This window comes from Erpetoichthys calabaricus, chromosome 7 (assembly GCF_900747795.2).
Source record: "Erpetoichthys calabaricus chromosome 7, fErpCal1.3, whole genome shotgun sequence".
Lineage (NCBI taxonomy): Eukaryota > Metazoa > Chordata > Cladistia > Polypteriformes > Polypteridae > Erpetoichthys > Erpetoichthys calabaricus.
The window spans coordinates 189,998,635-190,023,648 of NC_041400.2; the positions used below are offsets into that span (position 1 = coordinate 189,998,635).

Genomic DNA, 25,014 nt, shown 5'->3' on the forward strand with positions numbered 1-25,014 from the left:
GCTACTGACAAACCAATTTTTTTGCATATCAATGTCCACATTACAGCTAGGAAAATTCACCTAATTACTGCTAATTTTCTATCAATTTTTTTTTTTGCTCTCTCGAAAGTTGTCTAATAAAGTTGAACAAAGCTTCACCATGTAAAAGCAAGACAAGGATGACACTTGAGAAGTATTAGATTATTAAAAGGTCACATTAAAGATGGGGCGCAATTAGCAAAGCAGCTTTTAAGAAATGTGAAAGCTCTAAAAATGCCAATCTGTCATAAAGTAGCAAAAAAAAAATCACAGAGTGAGAAAAATACATTGATGATGGACGAGTTCCTGAGCCTGCACCTTTGGGTACGTTTTTATTTCGGAAAGTGAACATTCTCTTTTAGCTCATCTGTGACCATTAGTATTCTTTCCTTGAAGGGCCATTTAGATTACGTGTTTCCGTGTAACATCTCAAAGACAGTTTCATTTTTTCATAAAATCAATAATTAATCAAACAGAATGACGACATTGGGAAATCATATAGGAACATGCAAATGTGGGACGAGTACAAAGATTTTCCTTGTTATTCTGCTCATTTCTCCTTAAATAAAGAGGACTGAACACACAGCCCCTCTGAATTACCGACTTTAATCGCCCAACAATGTCGAAGAAGAGTTGGGACTTCAACCAGGCAGTCCCGTTTAATGCACAATTCCAACAGAAATAAAGCCTTCCTGGTGTCAATAGACAGCTGTCCTCACTCTGCAGGAAAGCAGGTAAATAATTTCTAGAGACAACCCGGAAGATACGAGCAAAAGGCAAACAAAAGAAAATAAAAATAAAATGAAGCGACTGAAACCGTGATGAAAGGCAAAAATCAACGTCCAAAATCGTGCAATATGTCAAAAACAAGGCAAAACGTGAAAAGTGATCACACGAGAAGTGAAATTGAAAATAAGGATTGGATAAGGTTCCAATCACTTCCATGGCCACAGGTGTATAACATCAAGACCCTAGGCATGCAGATGGCTTCTACAAACATTTGTGACAGAATGGGTCGCTTTCAGGAGTTCAGTGAATTCAAGCCTGGTACCGTGATAGGATACCACCTGTGCAATAAGTCCATTCGTGAAATTTCCTCACTACTAAATATTCCACAGTCAACTGTTAGTGGTGTTATAACAAAATGGAAGCAATTGGGAACAACAGCAACTCAGTCACGAAGTGGTAGGCCACATAAAATCACAGAGCGGGGACAGGGCATGCTGAGGTGTGCAGAAGTCACCGACTTTCTGCAGAGTCCATAGCTACAGACCTCCAAAAGCTCAAGAATAGTGTAGCGTAGACAGAGAGCTTCATGGAATGAATGGGTCTCCATGGCCGAGCAGCTGCAGCCAAGCCTGACATCACCAAGTGCGATGCAAAGCATCAGATGCAGTAGTGTAAAGCCCCACCGCCTGTCGCTGGACTTGAGAGCGGTGCAGACGTGTCCTCTGGAGAGACGAATCACGCAATCTGATGGATGAGTCTGGCCAGGAGAACGGGATTCACCTGATTGCATTGTGCCAAGTGTGAAGTTTGGTGGAGGGGGGGATTATGGTGTGGGGTTGTTTTTCAGGGGTTGGGCTTGGCCCCCTTAGTTCTAGTATAAGGAACTCTTAATGCTTCAGCATACGAAGCCATTTTGGATAATTTCATGTTCCCAACTTTGTGGTGAACAGTTTGGGGATGGTAACATGACTGCACCCCAGTGCACAAAGCATGGTCTATAAAAAAATGGATGAGCAAGTTTGGTGAGGAGGCACTTGAGTGGTCTGCACAGAGCCCTGTCCTCAACCTGATACACCGAACACCTTGGGGATGAATTAGAGCGGAGACTGCGAGCGATCCAGGCCTTCTCGTCCAACATCAGTGCCTGACCTCACAAATGCTCTCCTGGTCACAAATTCCCCTAAACACACTCCTACACCTTGTAGAAAACCTTCCCAGAAGACCTGAAGCTATTATAGCTGCAAAGGGTGCGCCAATTTATATTAAAGCCTACGTGATAAGAATGGGATGTCATTAAAGTTCATGTGTGTGTAAATGCAGGCACCCAATACTTTTGGCAATACAGTGTACTTAACATTATTTTACTTAGAATGGGTAACTGAGGTCATGAATAGCTTCAGCTGAAATACATAAGCAACCTGATGGGGTGAAGTCAAGAACAAGATAAGGAGAGACAAATGGAGCACATCAGGCTGAAGGGTGGCAACAGTCTGCAGATGGCCCTTTCCTGTTCCAGCATGACTTGTCCCCCTATACACAATGTCAGATCCATAAAGACGTGAAGGAACACGAGTGGCCTGCATAGAGAGCCCTGACCTTAACCCTACACCATTGTGATGGGCCGGAATGCCAATTTTGAGCCATTTCTTCATGCCCAACCTCAGTTCCTGATCTCAAAATTGTGCTTTTGGCTGACACAAATACACACTCCAACATCTTGTGGAAAACGGAGGCTGTTATCACCGATAAGTGGGGGGCCAACTCCTTATTAATGTCCATGGTTTTCGAATGGGGTGTCTAACAAGCTCATATACTGAAGGTGTGATGGTCAGGTGTTCACTAACTTTTGGCCACATATTATATTAAATGAAGGGGTGACAGTAATTGTTACACATATACAATACATTTGAGAAAAATATATGTTTTATAATGAGATTATTTGGAAAGAAAGGTAAAGAGAACACACATTAATGACATTTTATCACAGCTCGTTTTGCTTTTATTCAACAACGGTGCCATTATTAGTGAAGGGCCCCGTATTTAAACCCAGTCTCATAGGGTAACACCTGCAATACGCCTGTATGGTGCCTCCCTGGGACTGGGACTGCCATGTCAGAAGTTTTTCTTACTTTTTAGTCATTCTGGTATGTGTTCATATTATATTGTGCGTGTATATATATATAGGCAGGAGGCAGGAGGAGAGGAGGAAGGTAAAGAGAGTGGAACTGAGGGTAGGAACTTTGAATGTTGGCAGTACGACTGGTAAAGGGAGAGAGTTAGCAGATATGATGGAGAGAAGGAAGGTTGATATATTGGGCGTGCAAGAGACTAAATGGAAGGGCAGTAAGGCCAGGTGGATCGGAGGTGGATTCAAATTGTTCTATCATGGTGTGGATGGGAGGAGAAATGGAGTAAGGGCTATTCTGAAGGAACAGTATGTCAAGAGTGTTTTGGAGGTGAAAAAGTGTCATTAGAGAGTCAGCTCAAGTTGGATGGTTGGGAGACAAAGTCATAGAGGCGAGATTGTGTTGGTTTGGACATGTGCAGAGCAGAGATGCTGAGTATATTGGGAGAAGGGTGCTAAGGATAGAGCTGCCAGGTAAGAGGAGAAGATGAAGGCCTAAGAAAAAATTTATGGATGTGCTGAGAGAGGACATGCAGGTAATGGGTGTAACAGAACAAGAAGCAGAGGACAGAAAGATATGGAACAAGATGATCCGCTGTGGCGACCCCTAACGGGAGCAGCCGAAAGAAGAACAACAACAATATTAAAACTGCAATGCAACCTCTTACAATATCATTTCAATGCAATTTGTTTTCATTCGTTGTATGTATTTGGAAGCGCAATGTCTTTAGTCGGGACATTGTTAACCGAGTCATGACTGTATTTATTTAATAGCCTTTGAAGAAAGCCAAAATCTCTCCCTGGGGACAAATAAAGTTGGCTCATTCATTCATTTATTCTATCTATCATATAGCGTATTTTATATATCTATCTGTCTGTCTGTCTATCTATAGTGCCTTTCTTTTCTTATCCATTTATCTGTCTATAGTGCCTTTCCTTTTTTATCTATCTATCTATCTATCTATCTATCTATCTATCTATCTATCTATCTATCTATCTATCTATCTATCTATCTATCTATCTATCTATCTATCTATAGTGCCTTTCTTTTCTTATCCATTTATCTATCTATAGTGCCTTTCCTTTCTTATCTATCTATCCATCCATCCATCCATAAAGTGCCTTTGCTCTATTTATCTAAGGAAGCAGACATGTGATGTATCAGTAGTAAACTTGTTTAATTTAGTAAGACACTCAAGCACGCCTAATAACCCGCTTCAGCATGCCCTTCATTCTACCCAGAGCTTCTCATTTGCTCTGTTGCTGTGGCAGGCATTGGCTCACTGAAACCAAGCAAAAGTTTGGAAACTGGACGGACAAAAGAGTTCATGTGAAAAGTATGACAAAATCCTGTCAGCTCTGACTTTCAGCCTCCAACTTACCCATGCATGAAAGTGTTCTACTTTTGCTGCTCTGTCATGTCTTCAATGTGACGAGTTAAAGTTTTACTTGACAGAATTCTGGAGTCACCAAAAGACACTCTTTAATTAACTCTCCCGTGGCAGAAAAGCCCTTCCATTTTTTTGTGATCACAGCTGCTATGCCAGGCAATCTCTTGTGCTGTATTTGTGAAACTTCAAGTCAAACTATTGGTTTCTTGCTTGTGGTTAGAAGTGAAGGAAAAAAGTCAATGCAGTATAGTATTGCAATTGCTTTGTTCTATTAGATCATTAATACATTAACTACCGGGGTTGCTCATTTATTTTTTGCAATCCACTGGAATTTAGAAGGAATACATTTTGTTGGCACTTGCAAAACAAATCTATATCTCCTACGTTCCCTCAAATGGGACACTGCTATCAAAACGTACAGTGCATCCGGAAAGTATTCACAGCGCATCACTTTTTCCACATTTTGTTATGTTACAGCCTTATTCCAAAATGGATTAAATTCATTTTTTTCCTCAGAATTCTACACACAACACCCCATAATGACAACATGAAAAAAGTTTACTTGAGGTTTTTGCAAATTTATTAAAAATAAAAAAACTGAGAAATCCCATGTACATAAGTATTCACAGCCTTTGCTCAATACTTTGTCGATGCCCCTTTGGCAGCAATTCCAGCCTCAAGTCTTGTTGAATATGATGCCACAAGCTTGGCACTCCTATCCTTGGCCAGTTTCGCCCATTCCTCTTTGCAGCACCTCTCAAGCTCCATCAGGTTGGATGGGAAGCGTCGGTGCACAGCCATTTTAAGATCTCTCCAGAGATGTTCAATCAGATTCAAGTCTGGGCTCTGGCTGGGCCACTCAAGGACATTCACAGAGTTGTCCTGAAGCCACTCCTTTGATATCTTGGCTGTGTGCTTAGGGTCGTTGTCCTGCTGAAAGATGAACCGTCACCCCAGTCTGAGGTCAAGAGCGCTCTAGAGCAGGTTTTCACCCAGGATGTCTCTGTACATTGCTGCAGTCATCTTTCCCTTTATCCTGACTAGTCTCCCAGTCCCCACAGCATGATGCTGCCACCACCATGCTTCACTGTAGGGATGGTATTGGCCTGGTGATGAGCGGTGCCTGGTTTCCTCCAAACGCGACGCCTGGCATTCACACCAAAGAGGATGGTATTGGCTTGGTGATGAGCGGTGCCTGGTTTCCTCCAAACGCGACGCCTGGCATTCACACCAAAGAGTGCAATCTTTGTCTCATCAGACCAGAGAATTTTCTTTCTCATGGTCTGAGAGTCCTTCAGGTGCCTTTTGGCAAACTCCAGGCAAGCTGCCATGTGCCTTTTACTAAGGAGTGGCTTCCGTCTGGCCACTCTACCATATAGGCCTGATTGGTGGATTGCTGCAGAGATGGTTGTCCTTCTGGAAGGTTCTCCTCTCTCCACAGAGGACCTCTGGAGCTCTGACAGAATGACCATCGGGTTCTTGGTCACCTTCCTGACTAAGGCCCTTCTCCCCCGATCGCTCAGTTTAGATGGCCGGCCAGCTCTAGGAAGAGTTCTGGTGGTTTTGAACTTTTTCCACTTATGGATGATGGAGGCCACTGTGCTCATTGGGACCTTCAAAGCAGCAGAAATTTTTCTGTAACCTTCCCCAGATTTGTGCCTGGAGACAATCCTGTCTCGGAGGTCCACAGACAATTCCTTTGACTTCATGCTTGGTTTGTGCTCTGACATGAACTGTCAACTGTGGGACCTTATATAGACAGGTGTGTGCCTTTCCAAATCATGTCCAGTCAACTGAATTTACCACAAGGTGGACTCCAATGAAGCTGCAGAAACATCTCAAGGATGATCAGGGGAAACAGGATGCACCTGAGCTCAATTTTGAACTTCATGGCAAAGGCTGTGAATACTTATGTACATGTGCTTTCTCAATTTTTTTATTTTTAATAAATTTGCAAAAACCTTCAAGTAAACTTTTTTCACGTTGTCATTATGGGGTGTTGTGTGTAGAATTCTGAGGAAAAAAAATGAATTTAATCCATTTTGGAATAAGGCTGTAACATAACAAAATGTGGAAAAAGTGATGTGCTGTGAATACTTTCCGGATGCACTGTAGCACATCAATAGATGAGGCGCTGCTTGCAAAGTGCACGGCCTCTATAAAATACAGAATCCAAAACAAAATGCCCTCCTCAGTTCAAGTCCAGTCAAGTGAAGTGTTTTGGTTTTGATAAATACAAGAAAGCACCCAAAATCTACCATGCAATTGCCACACACTGTGAGAAGAAAATCAAGTATTGTAGCCCATACAAACTGGAGAGACTTTCAAGGGGATTGAATATTTTTTCTCAGCACTGTACTTGAAAATTGCTGGGGAGGCTAGGGTACAAAAAGTTAATACGTAAACAAGGTGTGTGTGTGTTTTTTTTTAATGTAATGCTTTTTTGTTCAGATTTTTAAAAAATTAGATCCTACTTAACTTTACGAGCAATTTGTCAAACCACATTAGTCCAAAGAACTCAATTATGGGTATTCATTCCTGCCCTTGTAAGAGTGAAAAAATTACTATGCCTGTGACTTTTACATTTTTTTTAATACTATTTACAATGCACATCTCTTAAGTGAAGGTTGGTCAGGTAGGGCAATAACCTGAAGAGATGATAAACCCTCTGATGGCACCAGTCAGAAGGGACTCCAGAAGGCTAGCCAAGAGATGGTGAGGTGGATGGTTCCTCCTGAAGGTGTGGATAAGGAACGTGTTAGAGGAGGTCGCCGACAAATGGCTGTGGCCCTTGCTTGTGTGTGCTCTTTCATGTCTAAGTCATATTCGGTCAGATGAGAATGCTTAATTAACATGCTTGCAATGATTACTGGTTGGTCAGTGAGACTGCTTTCATCCTCAGAGCAGACGGAATATTTAAACAAGTATCTTCAACAAGGCAGTCGAGGTAGTGCACTACAACACAGACAATAAAGAGGCCTCAAGTTCAACCAGCTGATTTATTCAAGCAGAGAAGGAGCAATTTAGTGCTGAATTAGCTTTTCTGCCCTTCGACAGTTACATCAAACAAGGACTATTACTTCTCTTAGGAACAAGAAACCTTACTGAGTAAGAAATTTGCCAACCTATGGGGAAAAGGCTCAAAGTAAAAGTAATCTCAACCTAAGGGGACAGGAGACTGTAACAGTTTTAGAGTTTTGAAGATCATTAAACTTTCTAAATTACTAAATTAAATCTACGAGAGAGCGGGTGAGTGTCAGGAAGGTGGTGACAAACTTGGAGTTAATTCTGAAAATTCGATTCAGTTTCTTTAATATACATTTATTTACGTCACTAGGCACTTTTATCTAAAGCAACTTAAAAGCTTCAGGTGCACAGTGTTTTACCATTAATCACACCACAATTCTTTCCCAGGCCACAAATTTTGCTCTGTGGTCAGCTTAAAACCGCAACGTCTGGATTACAGGGGCCCTTCAAAGCAGGATCCTTTCACCTCAAGCAATATACGTTTTTCCCTCCTTGTAAGCGCTACAAGAAGTGGTGTGCTATCTGATGGTATCAGCTAAGCTCTATGCCTTACTCAGCCACGCTATGCGAATCACAGCCACTAAACTCCACCTGTCCACTGTTTAAATCCTGCCGACTATGCCAAGTGTTTGGTTGTGGAATCATACAGCAATCCATCCCAGGCTGCACATTTTGTACCATGGCAATTGCTGGTGGTCAGCCACAAACTTGCAACGCCTGGATTACAAAGCCTCTCAGAGGTAGTTCCCGCTTCTGTACTGTCAGCAATAGAAGTTCTTCCACTCCCAGATGCAAGCACTGCACGAGGAATGCTTCCTAAGTGATGTCAGCTGAGCTTCCTCTCTCTTCTTCTGTCCTCATCTTCAGCACAACACTGTCAGGACACATAGAGACTTTATTTGTATGTTTTAATAATGTATGCACATCTGAGGATCACCATCCAAGCTCTTCCCAGGTATACAGTACCATCAAGAGCCGAGAGAGGGCGCTGCCGCTAACACCCATGTAATATTCTTCCTCCAAAGCCCGGAGAAAACGCCCAGTGAGGACAACTGACGCCACCACTTGCGGTCCCTGGCTGCTCAAATGGAGGCGTCTTTGACCAAGGAGACAATCCAAAGAAAGAACCTCCTTTTTAAGATAATGTGCGTCACCAGCTGACTATCAAGGCCACTTTGTAACGTGGCGGCCCCTTTTGTTGTGATTTCATCTCCATGGATACCAAAGTCCCGGATGCTCAAGTCCTTTATATAAAATGGCGTAGAATTTGCATATAATCTATGCAAATCCTCCTGTATACTTTAAATCATCTCTAGATTGCTTATAATATCTGATACAATGTGATTGCTACGTAAATATTGTTGTACTGTATTGCTTAGGGCAGTGATTCCCAACCTCGGTCCTGGGGGCCCATTGTGGCTGCAGGTTTTTAATGGGACTCCTGGGCTAAATAAGTGATGTGTTATTTCCCAAGTTCTGTGTTTTGGGAACAATATAGAAATTAGAATACTAAGTTTGGTAAATATATATATATATATATATATATATATATATATATATATATACATATATACAGGGTAAGATTCAAAAGTAATGAGCCTCATTTTGTTCTGACGCGAACGTACCTCGCTGCGCGCCCCACTTGCCAGCAACGGCGACGGTGGGTGTTGGCTTCACAACGCAACGGAGCTCCTACCGCTCCGAGCTTTCAGAGCGGTAGGATCGGCCTTGACGGGAACCCCTGTGCGGTAGTGCGTTACACGGCGGAATGGAAAGTTCGTTAGAGCAACGGTACGCGTTGAAGATGAAGACCATGCTCATTGCCTTCTTCGGAGTGAAGGGGATCATCCACTACGAGTTTGTCCCGCAAGGACAGACCGTGAATGCTGCTTACTACTTGGAAGTCCTGAAAAGGCTGAAAAGAAGCGTCGCGCGCAAGTGAAGGGACATCAAGGACAGCTGGAAGCTTCACCACGATAACGCGCCCAGCCACACCGCCTTCATCGTGAGTGCCTACCTGGCCCGAGTGAACGTTCCGGTGGTCCCCCAGCCTCCCTACAGTCCGGACGTGTCACCTTCTGACTTCTTCTTGGTTCCACGCTTAAAATCAGCGCTGAAAGGAAAACGCTTCGACTCGATTGAGGACATCCAAGCAAATGTCAAGGCAGCCCTTGCAGCCATCCCGGAACAGGCCTACGTGGACGCCTTCGAGTCATGGAAAAGCCGCCTACAAAAGTGTATTGATGCAGGAGGTGCCTATTTTGAAGACTATTAATTAGTTGTAACGATTTGCTCAATAAATTTGTCTTTTTGAACAAAGGCTCATTACTTTTGAATCCTACCCTATATATATATATATATATATATTACAATGTACCAAGCAGTTACATAGGAAAAATATATTTTTTTCTTTTTAACAATATTTTCATCTTGATTTTCATTCTACTTTTCTAGGTGCTCTAATTGTTTAATTAGTCCATTATTTATTAATTAGTGGGTGTGATGCTAAAGTAGTTGCAGCCTTTGATTATTCCGTGTTGTTTGCCAGCGTGTCTGCCCTGCTCATTTTTTTTTAATTAATTTTACTGATTTTATTGTCATCATTCCATAAAAATAGATCAATTTTTACAAAAAATAGGATTGAAAACAAATCACCCCCCACCCCTGAGAAAGAGAGCATAGCCAATGGAGTAAAACTTAAAAATAGTAAAAATAAATAGATTGATGAGTTTAATAGGCGGATAAAGATAAATGGAGAAGAAAAAGAAATGGGAAGAAAATCTACTTCCTCTGTGCTTTAAGAGCTTATTCTAAAATATTATTAATTAGATTCTGCCAGGTTTTGAAAAAGTTCGGCAGAGATCCTCTAACTGCATATCTGATTATTTCCAATTTCAAATTGTATAAAATATCAGTTACCCAATGACTTAAAAGAGGAGATTAAGGATTCTTCCAGTTTCGCAAATAGTGCCTATCTGTGCCGTGTAGTGAAGGCCATTCCAGTTTGTTTGTCCTTCTCCACTTTAAGCCCATCTGGAAGAACACCACACACAGCTGTTAGTGGATTAGGAGGGATTGGGACACCAAGGCTGTCTGATAGGCATTTAAAGATTTTAGTCCAAAATGATGTTAATTTGGTGAAGGCCCAAAACATGTGACCCAGTGAGGTTGGAGCTCGATTGCAATGTTCGTAGGTTGGATCTCGCCCTGGAAACATTTTGGACAGTTTTAAGTGAGACAGATGTGCTCGATATATAATTTTGAGTTGAATAATTGTATGCTTTGCACATATGGAGCTCAAGTGAATTCTCTGCATTTCTCCCTTCCACTCCTTTTCTGATATATTGATTAAGAGATCTTTTTCCCAATGTCCTCTTGGATCTTTGAAAGGGAGGGACTGTAAAATAATTTTATATATTGCAGAAATGCTGTCTGATTCTTCTAAAGTGGTCAATATTTTTTCCAGCATAGCGGAAGGTGAGAGATGAGGAAAATCAGGTAGGTTCTGTTTAACAAAGTTTCTAATTTGAAGGTAGTGAAAGACGTGTTGCTGGAAAGTTAAATTTGGAATGTAATTGTTCATAGGATGCAAAGATGTTGTCCATATAAAGATCTCTAAGCAATTTAATCCCAAATGTTTTCCAGATATTAAAAACTGCATATTTTGTGAGGGTTGAAAAAGGTGGTTCTCATGCAGAGGACAGATAAAAGATTCTCCATCTTAAAATGCTTTCTACATTGGTTCCATATTCTGAGTGAGTGAAGCACAATTGGGTTATTAGTATATTGGTAATAACTTGCATTTATTGGGGCACAAAGCAGGGAATATAGAGAAGTACTGCCGGATTTTATTTATACTGCGGACCAAGCCTATGTATGTTCATCTATTTGTGTCCAGGTTTTTACAGCTTGTATGTTTGCTCCCCAGTAATAAAACTGCTCCGCTCATTTTTGATTGTCATTAATAAGATACAAAGAAGAGGAAAAACTGCACGGAGAAAGGGCAAAATAGAATGAAATCAACAGCATTTAAATCTATAGCAAAAGCAGAGATATTTCTGAATGTCTTAAAAATGCTAAAAATCATGCTGCTGTGCTTTTCTGAATGTAGAATAAAAGAAAAATAATATCAGCTAATTAAATGAGATCAGTGCTACCAGGTGTTGTCACTGATTAGGAATCTGGTTGGAACAAAAAACCTGCAGCCACAGTGTGCCCCTCAGGACCAAGGTTGGGAAACACTGGTTTAGGGAATAATGACTTTGGCAAACTTTTTAAAAGATCTTTTGATTGTTATTTCCTCATTGAGAGACTGGCACTGTACGCTCCCTCTTAGCCTTTGAGGGGTTGCTTTGACCACTTCATTGCATTTTCTTCCAGAGAAGCATAGGGTGCACACAGTGCGACACCAAAATCCTCATAACACCATATAGTCAGACTGCAGACTGAATGGCTTTTGTTTAAAGAAATGCAGGGCAGAGCTCGCCGCTGTTTGCAAGTGTCACTGTCAATAATAACGGTTTCGTTGGTTGAAATTTTAGCACTGATTGCCTACAGGCAATCTGTGTGTGTCAAAGCTGTTTCTAGCTTTTTGCATGCGCACGTATAGCCAACTTATATAGACTTATATAGACAGGTGTGTGCCTTTCCAAATCATGTCCAATCAACTGAATTTACCACAGGTGGACTCCAATTAAGCTGCAGAAACATCTCAAGGATGATCAGGGGAAACAGGATGCACCTGAGCTCAATTTTGAGCTTCATGGCAAAGGCTGTGAATACTTATGTACATGGGATTTCTCAGTTTTTTTTTATTTTTAATAAATTTGCAAAAACCTCAAGTAAACTTTTTTCACGCTGTCATTATGGGGTGTTGTGTGCAGAATTCTGAGGAAAAAAATGAATTTAATCCATTTTGGAATAAGGCTGTAACATAACAAAATGTGGAAAAAGTGATGCGCTGTGAATACTTTCTGGATGCACTGTACATCAGACTTCCAATACAACTCGGAGTCCTGCCACGTACAAAAGTTCGCTGATGACACTGCTATCGTGGGCTGCATCAGGAGTGGGCAGGAGGAGGAGTATAGGGACCTAATCAAGGACTTTGTTAAATGGTGCGACTCAAACCACTTACACCTGAACACCAGCAAAACCAAGGAGCTGGTGGTGGATTTTAGGAGGCCCTGACCCCTCATGGACCCCGTGATCATCAAAGGTGACTGTGTGCAGAGGGTACAGACCTATAAATACCTGGGAGTGCAGCTGGATGATAAATTAGACTGGACTGCCAATATTGATGCTCTGTGTAAGAAAGGACAGAGCCAACTATACTTCTTTAGAAGGCTGGCCTCCTTCAACATCTGCAATAAGATGCTGCAGATGTTCTATCAGACGGTTGTGGCAAGCGCCATCTTCTACGCGGTGGTGTGCTGGGGAGGCAGCATAAAGAAGAGGCACACCTCACGCCTGGACAAACTGGTGAGGAAGGCAGGCTCTATTGTAGGCACGGAGCTGGACAGTTTGATATCCGTGGCAGAGCGACGGGCGCTGAGCAGGCTCCTGTCAATCATGGAGAATCCACTGCATCCACTGAACAGGATCATCTCCAGACAGAGGAGCAGCTCCAGCGACAGACTGCTGTCACCGTCCTGCTCCACTGACAGACTGAGGAGATCGTTCCTCCACCAAACTATGCGACTCTTCAATTCCACCCGGGGGGGGGTGGGGGGGTTTAAACATTAACATTATACAGTTATTGTCTGTTTTTACCTGCATTATTATCAATCTCTAATTTAATATTGTTGTTTTTGTATCAGTATGCTGCTGCTGGAGTATGTGAATTTCCCCTTGGGATTAATAAAGTATCTATCTATCTATCTATTCAAAAATAAATTGTATTGTATGTATTGTATTGTACTTGTCCTCCACACATCAAGGCGCTATATAACCTAACATTCTGTTAGCCTTCTTAACGGCTTCTGAACACTGTCAGGAAGTCAGATGTATTGCCAGATTATTGAGAATCCATTAGATCATCACAGGGCGACTGGGACAGCATACAGGATTGGGCAGATTTGTGGCAGATGAAATTTAATATCAGTAAATATAAAGTGTTACATGTAAGAATTAACAATCTGAGGTTTGAATACACAACGGGAGGTCTGAAAATTGAATGAACACCTTATGAGAAGGATTTAGGAGTCGTAGAGGACTCAACGGCCAGACAGTGTTCAGAAGCCACTAAGATGGCTAACAGAATGTCAGATTATATAGCGCCCTGAGGTGTGGAGTTCTAATGATCACGGAGTTACACAAGCTGCCACACAACACCAAGGATACAATTCTAAGATTTGTTAAAAATACTTAAAAAAAAATAAAATAAATAAATAATCTTTCCATTGGTTATTATATCTGGCATGAGTGTACCACTAATCATTTTAATCTTCCCTTCATATCAGTATGTGCAATGTAAGGGAAAAAATTGCCTGCTACTGGAAAAGCTGGTTAATAAAATGGAGAGATAGGAAGCAGACAGGAAGATCTTCTGAAGAGATGCGTTAAGCTGCCAGTAAGTCAGGCTGACATCGTAATTAGATTTCTAATTATGCATGAAGAGATGCCAGTGTTAATTATTGCTACTTTTTTTATATTTAAATAGTAAATGTGTTACATACATTTATTTTATCCGTCTTTATTGCAACAAGTGTGTCTTGGTTTCTTGGAGTATATTGTTAAGCGTGTTTTATCTTTTTTAAAAGGCCAGGCTGTGAACTTCTGCTTTTTAGTCACCCTTGAGCACAGCGACGTTCATCAAAAATGAATTGCAGTAAACCATTCCGAAGGTGGGAGATGATTTTCCCATCAACTTTTGCAATAAATGCTGCCCCTCGGGTGCCAAATAACAAACAGAAGCAGGAGTAGCAACACTAAGAGAAACTGACGGATGGCGTGGTGAAGGGTGAACTCTCAGGGCTGCCATTCACGAGGTGCTGGCGCACGGCGGGGACCTCCTGTTGTTATTATGGATACAGAAAGTCGGCACGGACTCTAAACATACAGCTTGAGAATTAATTTGGTGGAGGAGTTACGCAAGTCACAGGTGAAGAGAAAAAATAATAAATCCAGGTGATCAAAGGACTGGTAAAAATGATGAGAATATACAGTAAGTGTGTGTTTATATAGTGCACTCCATAATGTTTAGGGACAAAGACGTATTTTTCCTCGATTTCCCCCTCTGCTCCACAGTTTAAAACTACAAACCAAACAAATTCAGATGTTGTGATTAAAGTGCATATGGCGGACTTTCATTTAAGGGGATTTGCATGCATTTCGGTCACACCATGAAGAAATTACAGCACTTTTTATGTATGCCCCCCCACCCATTCAGGGTAACATAATGTTTGGACACAGCAGGGCCACGGCGGGTCTTTTAAAGGCCTCACATTTAGAACTTAATTAAAGTCTTGTTATAGATGAATTTTTGCAGTGCCTAATTTAAAGGGTTACCAATGAGTGTTGGCAAAAATAATACAAGCTGATTATTAAGCAGTTTATCTTACTTACTTATGCCACCCGGTGTCTCTCTGTCTAAGTATGATGATTGGCCTCTGGTCTGACATGGTCCAGTACAGCCCTTGCATGGAATGGTAGACGTGTAACGTGGCCGTTTGCATGAATGAGATAGAGGAGACACCAGCGTGGCCTACTGAATGAGTGGAGCAGCAGAGACAGCGGGTCTCTGAGCCAAAATGAATGCTAGTCTGTGTTTCCTTAATGTACAGGGCCCTCAATAATGTTTGGGACAAAGACACATTTTTACTTAATGTCCCCCTCTGCTCCACAGTTTCAAATCACAAAACAAACAATTCAGATGTTGGGATTAAAGTGCACATTGCAGACTTTTATTAAGGGGATATGCGTACATTTTGATCACACAACACTTTTTCTACAAGGTCCCCTCATTTCAGGGCACCATAATGTCTGCACCCAGCAATGGCAGGTCTATTAATGCCATCTTATTCAGGACTTTGTTGCATATCCTCACAGGTGGCGCAGTGGTAGTGCTTCTGCTTTGCAGTAAGGAGACTGTGGAAGATTGTGGGTTCGCTTCCTGGTTCCTCCCTGTGTGGATAGTGCTTTGAGTACTGAGAAAAGCGCTATATAAATGTAATGAATTATTATTATTATTATTTATCCCTCCCATGCAATGACTGCTTGAAGTCTGCAATTCACAGATGTCACTGTGGTATAGCAGGTCCACGGGTCAGTTGAAAAAGCCCAGTTTTTAACTACAGTCATATGAAAAAGTTTGGGAGCCCCTCTTAATTCTTTGGATTTTTGTTTCTCATTGGCTGAGCTTTCAAAGTAGCAACTTCCTTTTAATATCTGACATGCCTTATGGACACAGTAGGATTTCAGCAGTGACATTAAGTTTATTGGATTAACAGAAAATATGCATCATAACAAAATTAGACAGGTGCATAAATGTGGGCCCCCCAACAGAGATATGACATCAATACTTAGTTGAGCCTCCTTTTGCTAATCTAACAGCCTCTAGACGCTGTCCTCCTATAGCCTCTGATGAGTGTCTGATTCTGGATGGAGGTATTTCTGACCATTCTTCATACAAAATCTCTCCAGTTCAGTTCAATTTGATGGACAGTCTGCTTCAAATCATCTCATAGATTGTCGATGATATTCAAGTCAGGGGACTGTGACGGCCATTCCAGAACATTGTACTTCTCCCTCTGCATGAATGCCTTTGTAGATTTCAAACTGTGTTTTAGGTCATTGTCTTGTTGGAATATCCAACCCCTGCGTAACTTCAACTTTGTGACTGATGCTTGAACATAATCCTGAAGAATTTGTTGATATTGGGTTGAATTCATCCGACCCTCAACTTTAACAAAGGCCCCAGTCCCTGAACTAGCCACACAGCCCCACAGCATGATGGAACCTCCACCAAATTTGACAGTAGGTAGCTGGTGTTTGTCTTGGAATGCGGTGTTCTTCTTCTGCCATGCAAAGCGCTTTTTGTTCTGACCAAATAACTCAATTTTTGTCTCATCAGTCCAAAGCGCTTTGTTCCAAAATTAATCTGGCTTGTCTAAATGAGCATTGGCATACAACAGGCGACTCTGTTTGTGGCGTGAGTGCAGAAAGGGCTTCTTTCTCATCACCCTGCCATACAGATGTTTGAATTGTAGAATGATGTACAGATACACCATCTCCAGCCAGATGTTCTTGCAGGTATTTGGAGGTGACCTGTGAGTTGTCTGTCACCATTCTCACAATCCTGCTCATATGCCGCTCCTGTATTTTTCTTGGCCTGCCAGACCTGCTGGGTTTAACAGCAACTGTGCCTGTGGCCTTCCATTTCCTGATTCCATTCCTTACAGTTACAGAAACTGACAGTTTAAACCTCAGAGATGGCTGTTTGTAGCCTTCCCCTAAACCAGGGGTGTCAAACTCCGGGCCTGGAGGGCCGCAGTGGCTGCAGGATTTCTTCTGACCCTTTTCCTAATCAATGACCAGTGTGGCAGCCGGCTGAGGGTGGTACCCAGCCGGGACGCCCAGGAAGACCGGAGGAGGGCCTGCGCCTCCTCCAGACCACGAGGGGGTGTCCGCTCGGGTTGTGTTGGGGGCCACGGGTACAGGGCTGTGAAGCCCAACCCTGTAGGGGCCCGTGGTCACCGCCAGGGGGTGCCCCAATGCCTGGATAGCCCTGGACCTCAGCACTTCCACCACACTAGGAAGTGCTGGGGGGGAAGAGGAGCAGGGACACCCGGAGTGCTTCCGGGGATGCAGCCGACACTTCCGCCACACTGGGGCGTGTCAGTGGGAGATTGCTGGAGCACATCCTGGTGCTCAAAAAAGGGGCCGCCTCCCTTCACAGGATGGCTGGAATTGGGTATAAGACGGATGAGGTCTTGAAGGAGAGACAGGAGGTGGCTTGAAGAAGAGAGGCATTGTGTGGTTTCGCCTGGACTTTGGGGGTGTTTGGGGTTGTGTGGCACTTGTGTAAATAGTTGTGGACTGTAAATAAACGTATGTTGGGTGACAAAATGATGTCTGCCTGTCTGTGTCCGGGCTGTTCCCCACACCAGTTTTCAATTAACTTCTTTTTCCTTCATTTTAATATCCCTGATTTTAAGAATTCAGTCCCCTGAATTTATTCCTTTCTTCATTAAGTGGTAGCCGGAATGAAATGAAATGAAATGAAATGTGAAACAAGCTCACAGATGACCAGCTAAACCAATTTCACTCCAACTAATCTTTTAATGAGAAGCTGATTCTTGCCATTAATTAAACGGCTTGTTGCTACTCTCATTCTGTCACAGCAGACATTTCCAAAACTGTTGATTTTTCTAAGAACATTGTCAAAATGTTTTGGTGACTGGAGCAATCAACCTTACCAAGACCATCACCTTTCTTTATTTTTAGATACTATGTGATGGGCACAGGTAAGATGGTCATGAGGCGACTTGTTGTGTGTTTCATTATTGTTTGGCTGCTAATTAAGGAAAAAGAAACAACTAAGGGGCCTGAGTCAAGTTAATTAAAACTAAGGCAAAAGAAGTTAATTAGCTGCAAAAACTGGTCACTAATGAAGAAGATGGTTAGAATGAAAACCTGCAGCCACTGTGGCCCTCCAGGACTGGAGTTCGACACCCGAGCCCTAAACCATGAGACTCAACAATCTTTGTTTTCAGATCTTTGGAGAGTTGCTTTGAGGATCCCATGCTGTCGCTCTTCAGAGGAGAGTCAAAGGGAAGGAAGCACAACTTGTAATTGACCACCTTAAATACCTTTATATCTCATGATGGACACACCTGTCTATGAAGTTCAAGGCTTAATGAGCTCATCACACCAAGTAATCAGCATTGAGCAGTGACAGGCATTCAAATCAGCAAAATGACAAGGGGACCCACATTTGTGCACAGCCAGTTTTTCACATTTGATTTGATTTCATACAACTAAATACTGCGTCACTAAAAATCTTTGTTCGGAAAACACAGCAGTACTCAGATGTTCCTAGGAAATGAAAGACATACCACTGTTATCTTTGTTGTTGAAAGGAGAGTCAATTATTATGCAGGCTGAGAGGGGGTCCCAAACTTTTTCATATGACTGTAGATCGACTTATAGAGGGGGCGTGAGGTTTCACGGATGCTACGTGAGGCGGGCATTTCCTCGCTTATGTGCACAGATGAGGAATCGAACGCATCTGTAATTGATGCCGGGAGCTGCTAATAGGTGTGCGCTTTCGCTAAGATTTTAACAAGTTTTTGAATGTTGATTGATGAAAAATGCCCATGCTTTTATTTTACGAGTGATGTATGAGAGACTTATTTTTTACTTTTGAGTACACTTTTTAACTTAATATAAGCGTGGTTTTTAAAAAGTATTTTTATATATATACACATTATTTTTAACTTTTTAGTCTTGGGTTTGCTTTAGTATAATTTTGTAATCAATATTTTAACACTTCCTTTAATATTTCAATCCATTACTAGTGCCATCTATTGGTGAACTCTTTAACTATTCTTCATATAAAAATTTCATTTCTTAATTAACATGGATTAATCGATCAATTAGTGAAACTGATTATTGATTCATGTATTGTCATCGGAAGTGAGATAGTGTGCAAAATTTCAAGTCATTTGCACAATAGGAGGTAGGTTAAATATTGATTACAAGATTTGTACTAGACAACAAACAGCTGAAGTTAAAAGAAGCGTGGTAATAAAAATAACGATGATTTGGGACATTCATCCGCTAAATTTTATACTACCAAAAATAATTTTAATTTATTAGTAATGTTTACTCAAGAAACCTGAAATAACCCTGAAATTAAGTTGTATGCAAATAGATTAGAACTAAAAATACATACAGACAACAAATTAAAAATGTTCACACACACACAGACACACAAACCTATTAGATAGACGGACAGAAAGAAAGATATAGAAAGTGCTATATGAACGAATAGATAGATAGATAGATAGATAGATAGATAGATAGATAGATAGATAGATAGATAGATAGATAGATAGATAGATAGGAAAGGCACTATATAATAGATAGATAGATAGATAGATAGATAGATAGATAGATAGATAGATAGATAGATAGATAGATAGGAAAGGCACTATATAATCAATAGATAGATAGATAGATAGATAGATAGATAGATAGATAGGAAAGGCACTATATAATCGATAGATAGATAGATAGATAGATAGATAGATAGATAGATAGATAGATAGATAGATAGATAGATAGATAGATAGAAATGAAAGGCAGTATATAATAGATAGATAGATAGATAGATAGATAGATAGATAGATAGATAGATAGATAGATAGATAGATAGATAGATAGATAGATAGATAGATAGATAATCACTACTCGCCACTATGACACTCCATTGATCCATAACTTAAATAAAGGAATGCTATCTTTAAGGCGTATTAATACAGACTCAAAATATTTTAAATTGGCTTCACATTCAAAATGCTGGCTTTCTTGCAGTGAACAGAATATGATTTCGGTGCACCCTGTTCTCTGTGAGCAAAGACAAGAAAACCTTAGGAGCAGAGGTGAAATCAAGTGTGTCCTGGAGACCATAAGGGCTCCATTTTCCAATTTTTGTGTAACCAATTATGCCGGTGTTTACTAGGATTTACATATTTGGACATTTGAGATTGCCCCTCTGTGTCTCCATGGAAAAAGAAATGCTAATAAAGAAAGAGAGGCAATGGAGCTCTCTTTTCATCGATGCCATTTACATACTCTAATTAAATAAATAAGTTTCTCAGACAGGCTCACAATAACACAGAGGTCAGCATTGTTACCTCATGGAAATCCTGCCAAGGATTTGAATCCTGCTCCTCGTCCAGGCCTGTACATTCTCTCCGTGTTATTTATTTATTTTTCCTTTTTGTAAAGTCTGGTTTTCTGCTAAGCACAGCACACAGTACCTGTTGACCATAAACTGACCATCAGACCACGGGGTACATCTGCTCACTTTTAACAGCCTGTCTGAGTCGTCTCCACTTGTCTCTTCCCATCTCCCTGTCAGGTTGCTTACATGGCAGTAATGTTTCTCTCGGTCAGCTGGTTTACATAGCTCCGATATTTTCAGCTGTGTCAATTCATGGACTTTGTTTTGAATAAAACTGTGTACTAAGGGATACTCTTCACAGATCACAGTGACACACCACACTGTAATGTTTTCAAAGTTGTGTTAATGTTAAATTGAACCCGTGTTAATGTGGGAGTCTACCCTGTGAAGAGCTGATGTGGTCACAGAAAGTCTCAGTACTCCGTGATGCTGAGTTAGACTAAGAAGATTTAAGAATGCTATCTTGATCTGTTCCTGTTTTTTTTTTTTCTTTTTAAATACAGTATCATGCAATATCACCCCAGGGCAAGGGGGGCGCAGTATCTAACATCTTTTTCTCTCCTGTAATCCTTAGCAGCAATAAGATATACTGTAAAAGAACAAATGTCCAGGAGAATGTTATCTCATATCAGACCCGTGTTACAATCAACGCAGAGCTCCCAACAATGACCCGTTCAGACTTCTTTCATAAGACTACAAGCTCGATTGAGGTTCATGACCATTTTAACATCATCAGGCTTTCTTTTTATTTAAAGTTAATGTGTTAGATTAAAAAAGGGGTGACCCAGCTGGCACCCCAAAACTTTCTAGACGTAATGAGTGTCCTTTCAAATCGTACACACCAGATATGGGCAAAACTGAAATTCTTATGAGAATAATCACCAAAAAGCGGAACAGCTACGATAAAAAAAGTGCCGGATATATGGAACAGTTTTATTAACCAATGAAAAAATCTGTGCGACTCAACGCAGGGAGAGAGTGAATTCAAAAGCGACCTTTGAAAAACAAGGACCCCTTTCTTTTTTGCAGTGTCTGAGACGTTGACTGTGTCAAGTCTGTGAAATCTCTGGGTCTGCTCGTTTATTCCTTTTCCAAATGTGATTATTCCGGTAGCACGGGACACAAGGCTGGGAACCAAATGAGGTACACGTGAATTTTTTGGATGAGTATGAAACATTGTCTGAATACTATGTCATAATTTTACCCCGGTTCCATTAAACAAAAGTTTTACTAGAAATGAAGTATGAAACCTAGGGAAATATTCAGCGTATCCATACTAATGTTGACGCTGCATGCGTAATTCCCGATGGCTGCTAACCGAACATTCAAATCTCCAGCACAACACATTACCTTAGACAGAAATACAGTAAAATACGAGTAAAGATTTTTTTTTACATTTTACTGCGGAGAGACAAGACTGCCAATGAAATGCACAGCCTTACAATGCTATTGTTCTGTAGATGCTGACCTCTTTCTGTAAGGGCAGCCTTGTCAGCCATGTGCTTATTAAGCATGATAAGGGCAGAGGCCCTGTTGTGCAGCCAGTGCAAAATCTCTTTACCTGCGCAACCTGCTTGCTGATCTGAAATCTCTGGTTGACCAAGTTCAACTGTGAAGTTATCTTCTTGTTGGTTTCCTTTAGGTCCCTTGTGGTACTTAAGGCTACTCGCTTTTCTGTGTGTAAAGCAGCTATCTGCTGTTGTAGCGTTGTGATCTTCTGCTGCAGAGCCATCCAGCCAACTTTATTTTGAATCACAGCCTTCTTTTTCTTTGGTTTAATTTCTGCAAATAATAACAAAAAAAGTTCTGTAATCAGCAACAGTTGTCAAAACAATGGCAACACGGATCAAATAACATTTTTTGAGCCTACTTAATCTAATTCGGGATCACAGGGCCCAGCGTGTAACCCGGGCAGCTTTGGGTGCCTGGGGAGCTGGTCCATTCATTGCATGGCCCACTCACACTTACAGTGCCTTGCAAAAGTATTCAATGCCCTTGAAAGTCAATCTAATTTTCAGCATGACAAAAGATCCATCCATCCATCCATTATCCAACCCGCTATATCCTAACTACAGGGTCATGGGGGTCTGCTGGAGCCAATCCCAGCCAACACAGGGCGCAAGGCAGGAAACAAACCCCGGGCAGGGTGCCAGCCCACCGCAGATGACAAAAGATTTGTCCACATATTTATCAATACAGTATTTGTAATGTGCACTCTTATGCTACAAAAATACATTTCCAAAATCCAAATAAACCATTTTCTGTAGATAATTAAATAAAGAAGAGAAACTCCAAAGTTAGTGTTTGCATACTAGTTAAACCTCTGAAGCAGCACTACTTGACATGTCCTACATCACCCAGCAGCCCTGGCGGTATAGTGCTATTGGACAGATCCTGGTGGAAGTGCGGGTGTGGGGGTGTGCAGGGGTTGCTGTGAAGAAAACTGAGCAGGCAGGCCCTTTAAAAAGGAACCTAACGGATATCGTGGGGGTCGTGATCATCCGTCTCTTAATAATTAATACGCCTCATACACAAAATTGGATTACGGCTTGACCACCATGGATTAGTTTCTGGCTACATGTATGTGCTGCCCTGTGCTTGACTGTCCTTGTGTGTCATTGGATACGTCTTTGTCAGAGGGAGCACTCCCAATCACCTTAAATCTTTACGTCTCATGAGGAACCTGGTAGGACAAAACTTTATATGGGTTTTAGAAATCATATCAGACAAATGGTGGCAGTCATTGGCAATACATTACTGAAGACGTTCCCAGAAGTTCTCCATCAGCGGAATGGCGTCGATTTCCTGTCTGATCCTTTCCTTCAAATCCTTAAGAGATAGAGAACGATGTTTGAAAACTTTTTCCTTTAGGTATCCCCAAAGGAAAAAGTCACATGGGCTTAAATCTGGTGATCGTACTAGCCATCCCACATCTCCCCTTAAAGAGATCAAATGCCCAGAGAACATTTCCCTCAACATTCCGAGCGAGCATCGTGCTGTGTGAACTGTGGCCTTGTCCTGTTGAAACCACACATGTTCTGTCCCTGGTCTGCCAGGTGATTTACTTTTCAGTGTGGACCCAGTTGCCTGAAGGTTTAAAAATCCATTGCAAAATCATTTTCCGATCTGGTACAGATCCATTTCGACCGAGCGTGAAGCATGTATGAAACATTCTCTGCGTTGTTATCACAGAACGGTAGTTCTCATAATACGCTTGAACAACAAAGCCCCGATCTTCACCGGTCCAACTCATGATGGATACTGAAAATGGTAGAGCCTAACCTACCGAATGAGACCTACCCCACCTCTCTAACCCCAATACAGCCCACATAGTTCTCCCTAGAAATGTGGGAGATCTTTATGCCCCACCCTGTATTATGTGTTCTTTTTTCCTGCACCCAAACCACCACTATTCCAATGGGGGACAGCCCTAGCCGGGACGCCTGGAAGGACCGGGAGGTGGCAACCGCCCTGGAGCTGGAGTGGGCCACGGAAGAGGAGCAAGGAGGCTCAAGCCCATTGGGGCCCATGGCCATGCCCTGAGCTTCATGGAGCCCGGGAAACGTTTATTTCCGCCACACCTGGGAAAATGGAGGATGATCCTTCCAGGGACGCCCAGAGTGCTTCCGGGTGCTCTCCTGACACTTCCGCCACACCAGGAAGTGTCGTCAGGCGGAGCACCTGGAGCACATCCGGCTGAGAATAAAAGGGGCTGCCTCCATACAATCAGGGAGCTAGAGTCGGGAGTTGGAGCAGGATGAGGCTCCCGTGGAGAGAGGAAAGGCGGCCCACGAACAGTGAGAGAGAAGCCCGGAGGAGAGGTGATTGGTGCTAGGAGCAAAGTGTGCTGTGTGGGACTGTTGTGCAGAAAGAAAAATAAACGTGTGACTTTTGATAAAGATGTGGTCTCAGTGTGGTGGTGTCGGGGCGTGTCTCACTATATATATATATATATATATATATATTATACACACGGGTGCACAGATATTCAACAATAAACAAATTATCACACGAACACAGATTGATAATGGTAGAGCAAAATGTGAATTTCCCCTTGGGATTAATAAAGTATCTATCTATCTATCTATCTATCTATCTATCTATCTATCTATCTATCTATCTATCTATCTATCTATCTATCTATCTATCTATCTATCTATCTATCTATCTATCTATCTATCTATCTATCTATCTATCTATCTATCTATCTATCTATCTATCTATCTATCTATCTCTGATAATAAACAGCAGATGATAAGTGAGTCCCAAAGCTGTAAAAGTCTGGCGGCTATTGACAACTGGCTGATGTGATACCTCGCTTCCTCCCGACAATACAAAAACGACCTCACCGTATATGTCCTCAGCAATGGTTAGTGTGAATTCAAACCCTGTTGTTTCTCTGCACAGGTTGCCATAAATGTTGATCCAGATCTTGAAAAAAGCAAGTGATGGAATGGCACAATAAACGGGATGATGGGTGTAAATGACTGTAAATAATGGCTCCTTCCTTCTCACGATCTTCGTTCTCTTTCTCTCTCCTCGCCCTTTTCCATTAAGCTCCTCTAGTTTAAATAATGACAGTCCCGGATGTAATTGGTGGAAAACAACAGGTAATTTTCGTCTTGGGGTTGCAGTCTCCCTTCATCATACTTCCCCTTTTATCTAATGGGGACAACATTTACTTATACACACGTATAGCATAGCAAATGGGACGATGAAAACAAAACGCACTCAGTACAGACAAAAAACAAATACTTATTATTATGTAGCACCGCTACAGGTTTTTCCAAGATGGTCCCCCATCCAAGTGCTGG

At 41.7% G+C, this 25,014-nt stretch overlaps 1 protein-coding gene across 1 annotated transcript in view; it reads right to left on the reverse strand.

Moving 5' to 3' along the window:
* The window catches only part of cntln (centlein, centrosomal protein), a 515,615-nt gene that overhangs the window by 102,510 nt on the left and 388,091 nt on the right, over positions 1-25,014 (reverse strand). The window contains exon 19 of the mRNA XM_028805853.2: positions 21,762-21,982. Within this exon, the coding sequence (XP_028661686.1) occupies positions 21,762-21,982 (221 nt within the window). The remainder of the gene's footprint in view (positions 1-21,761; positions 21,983-25,014) is intronic.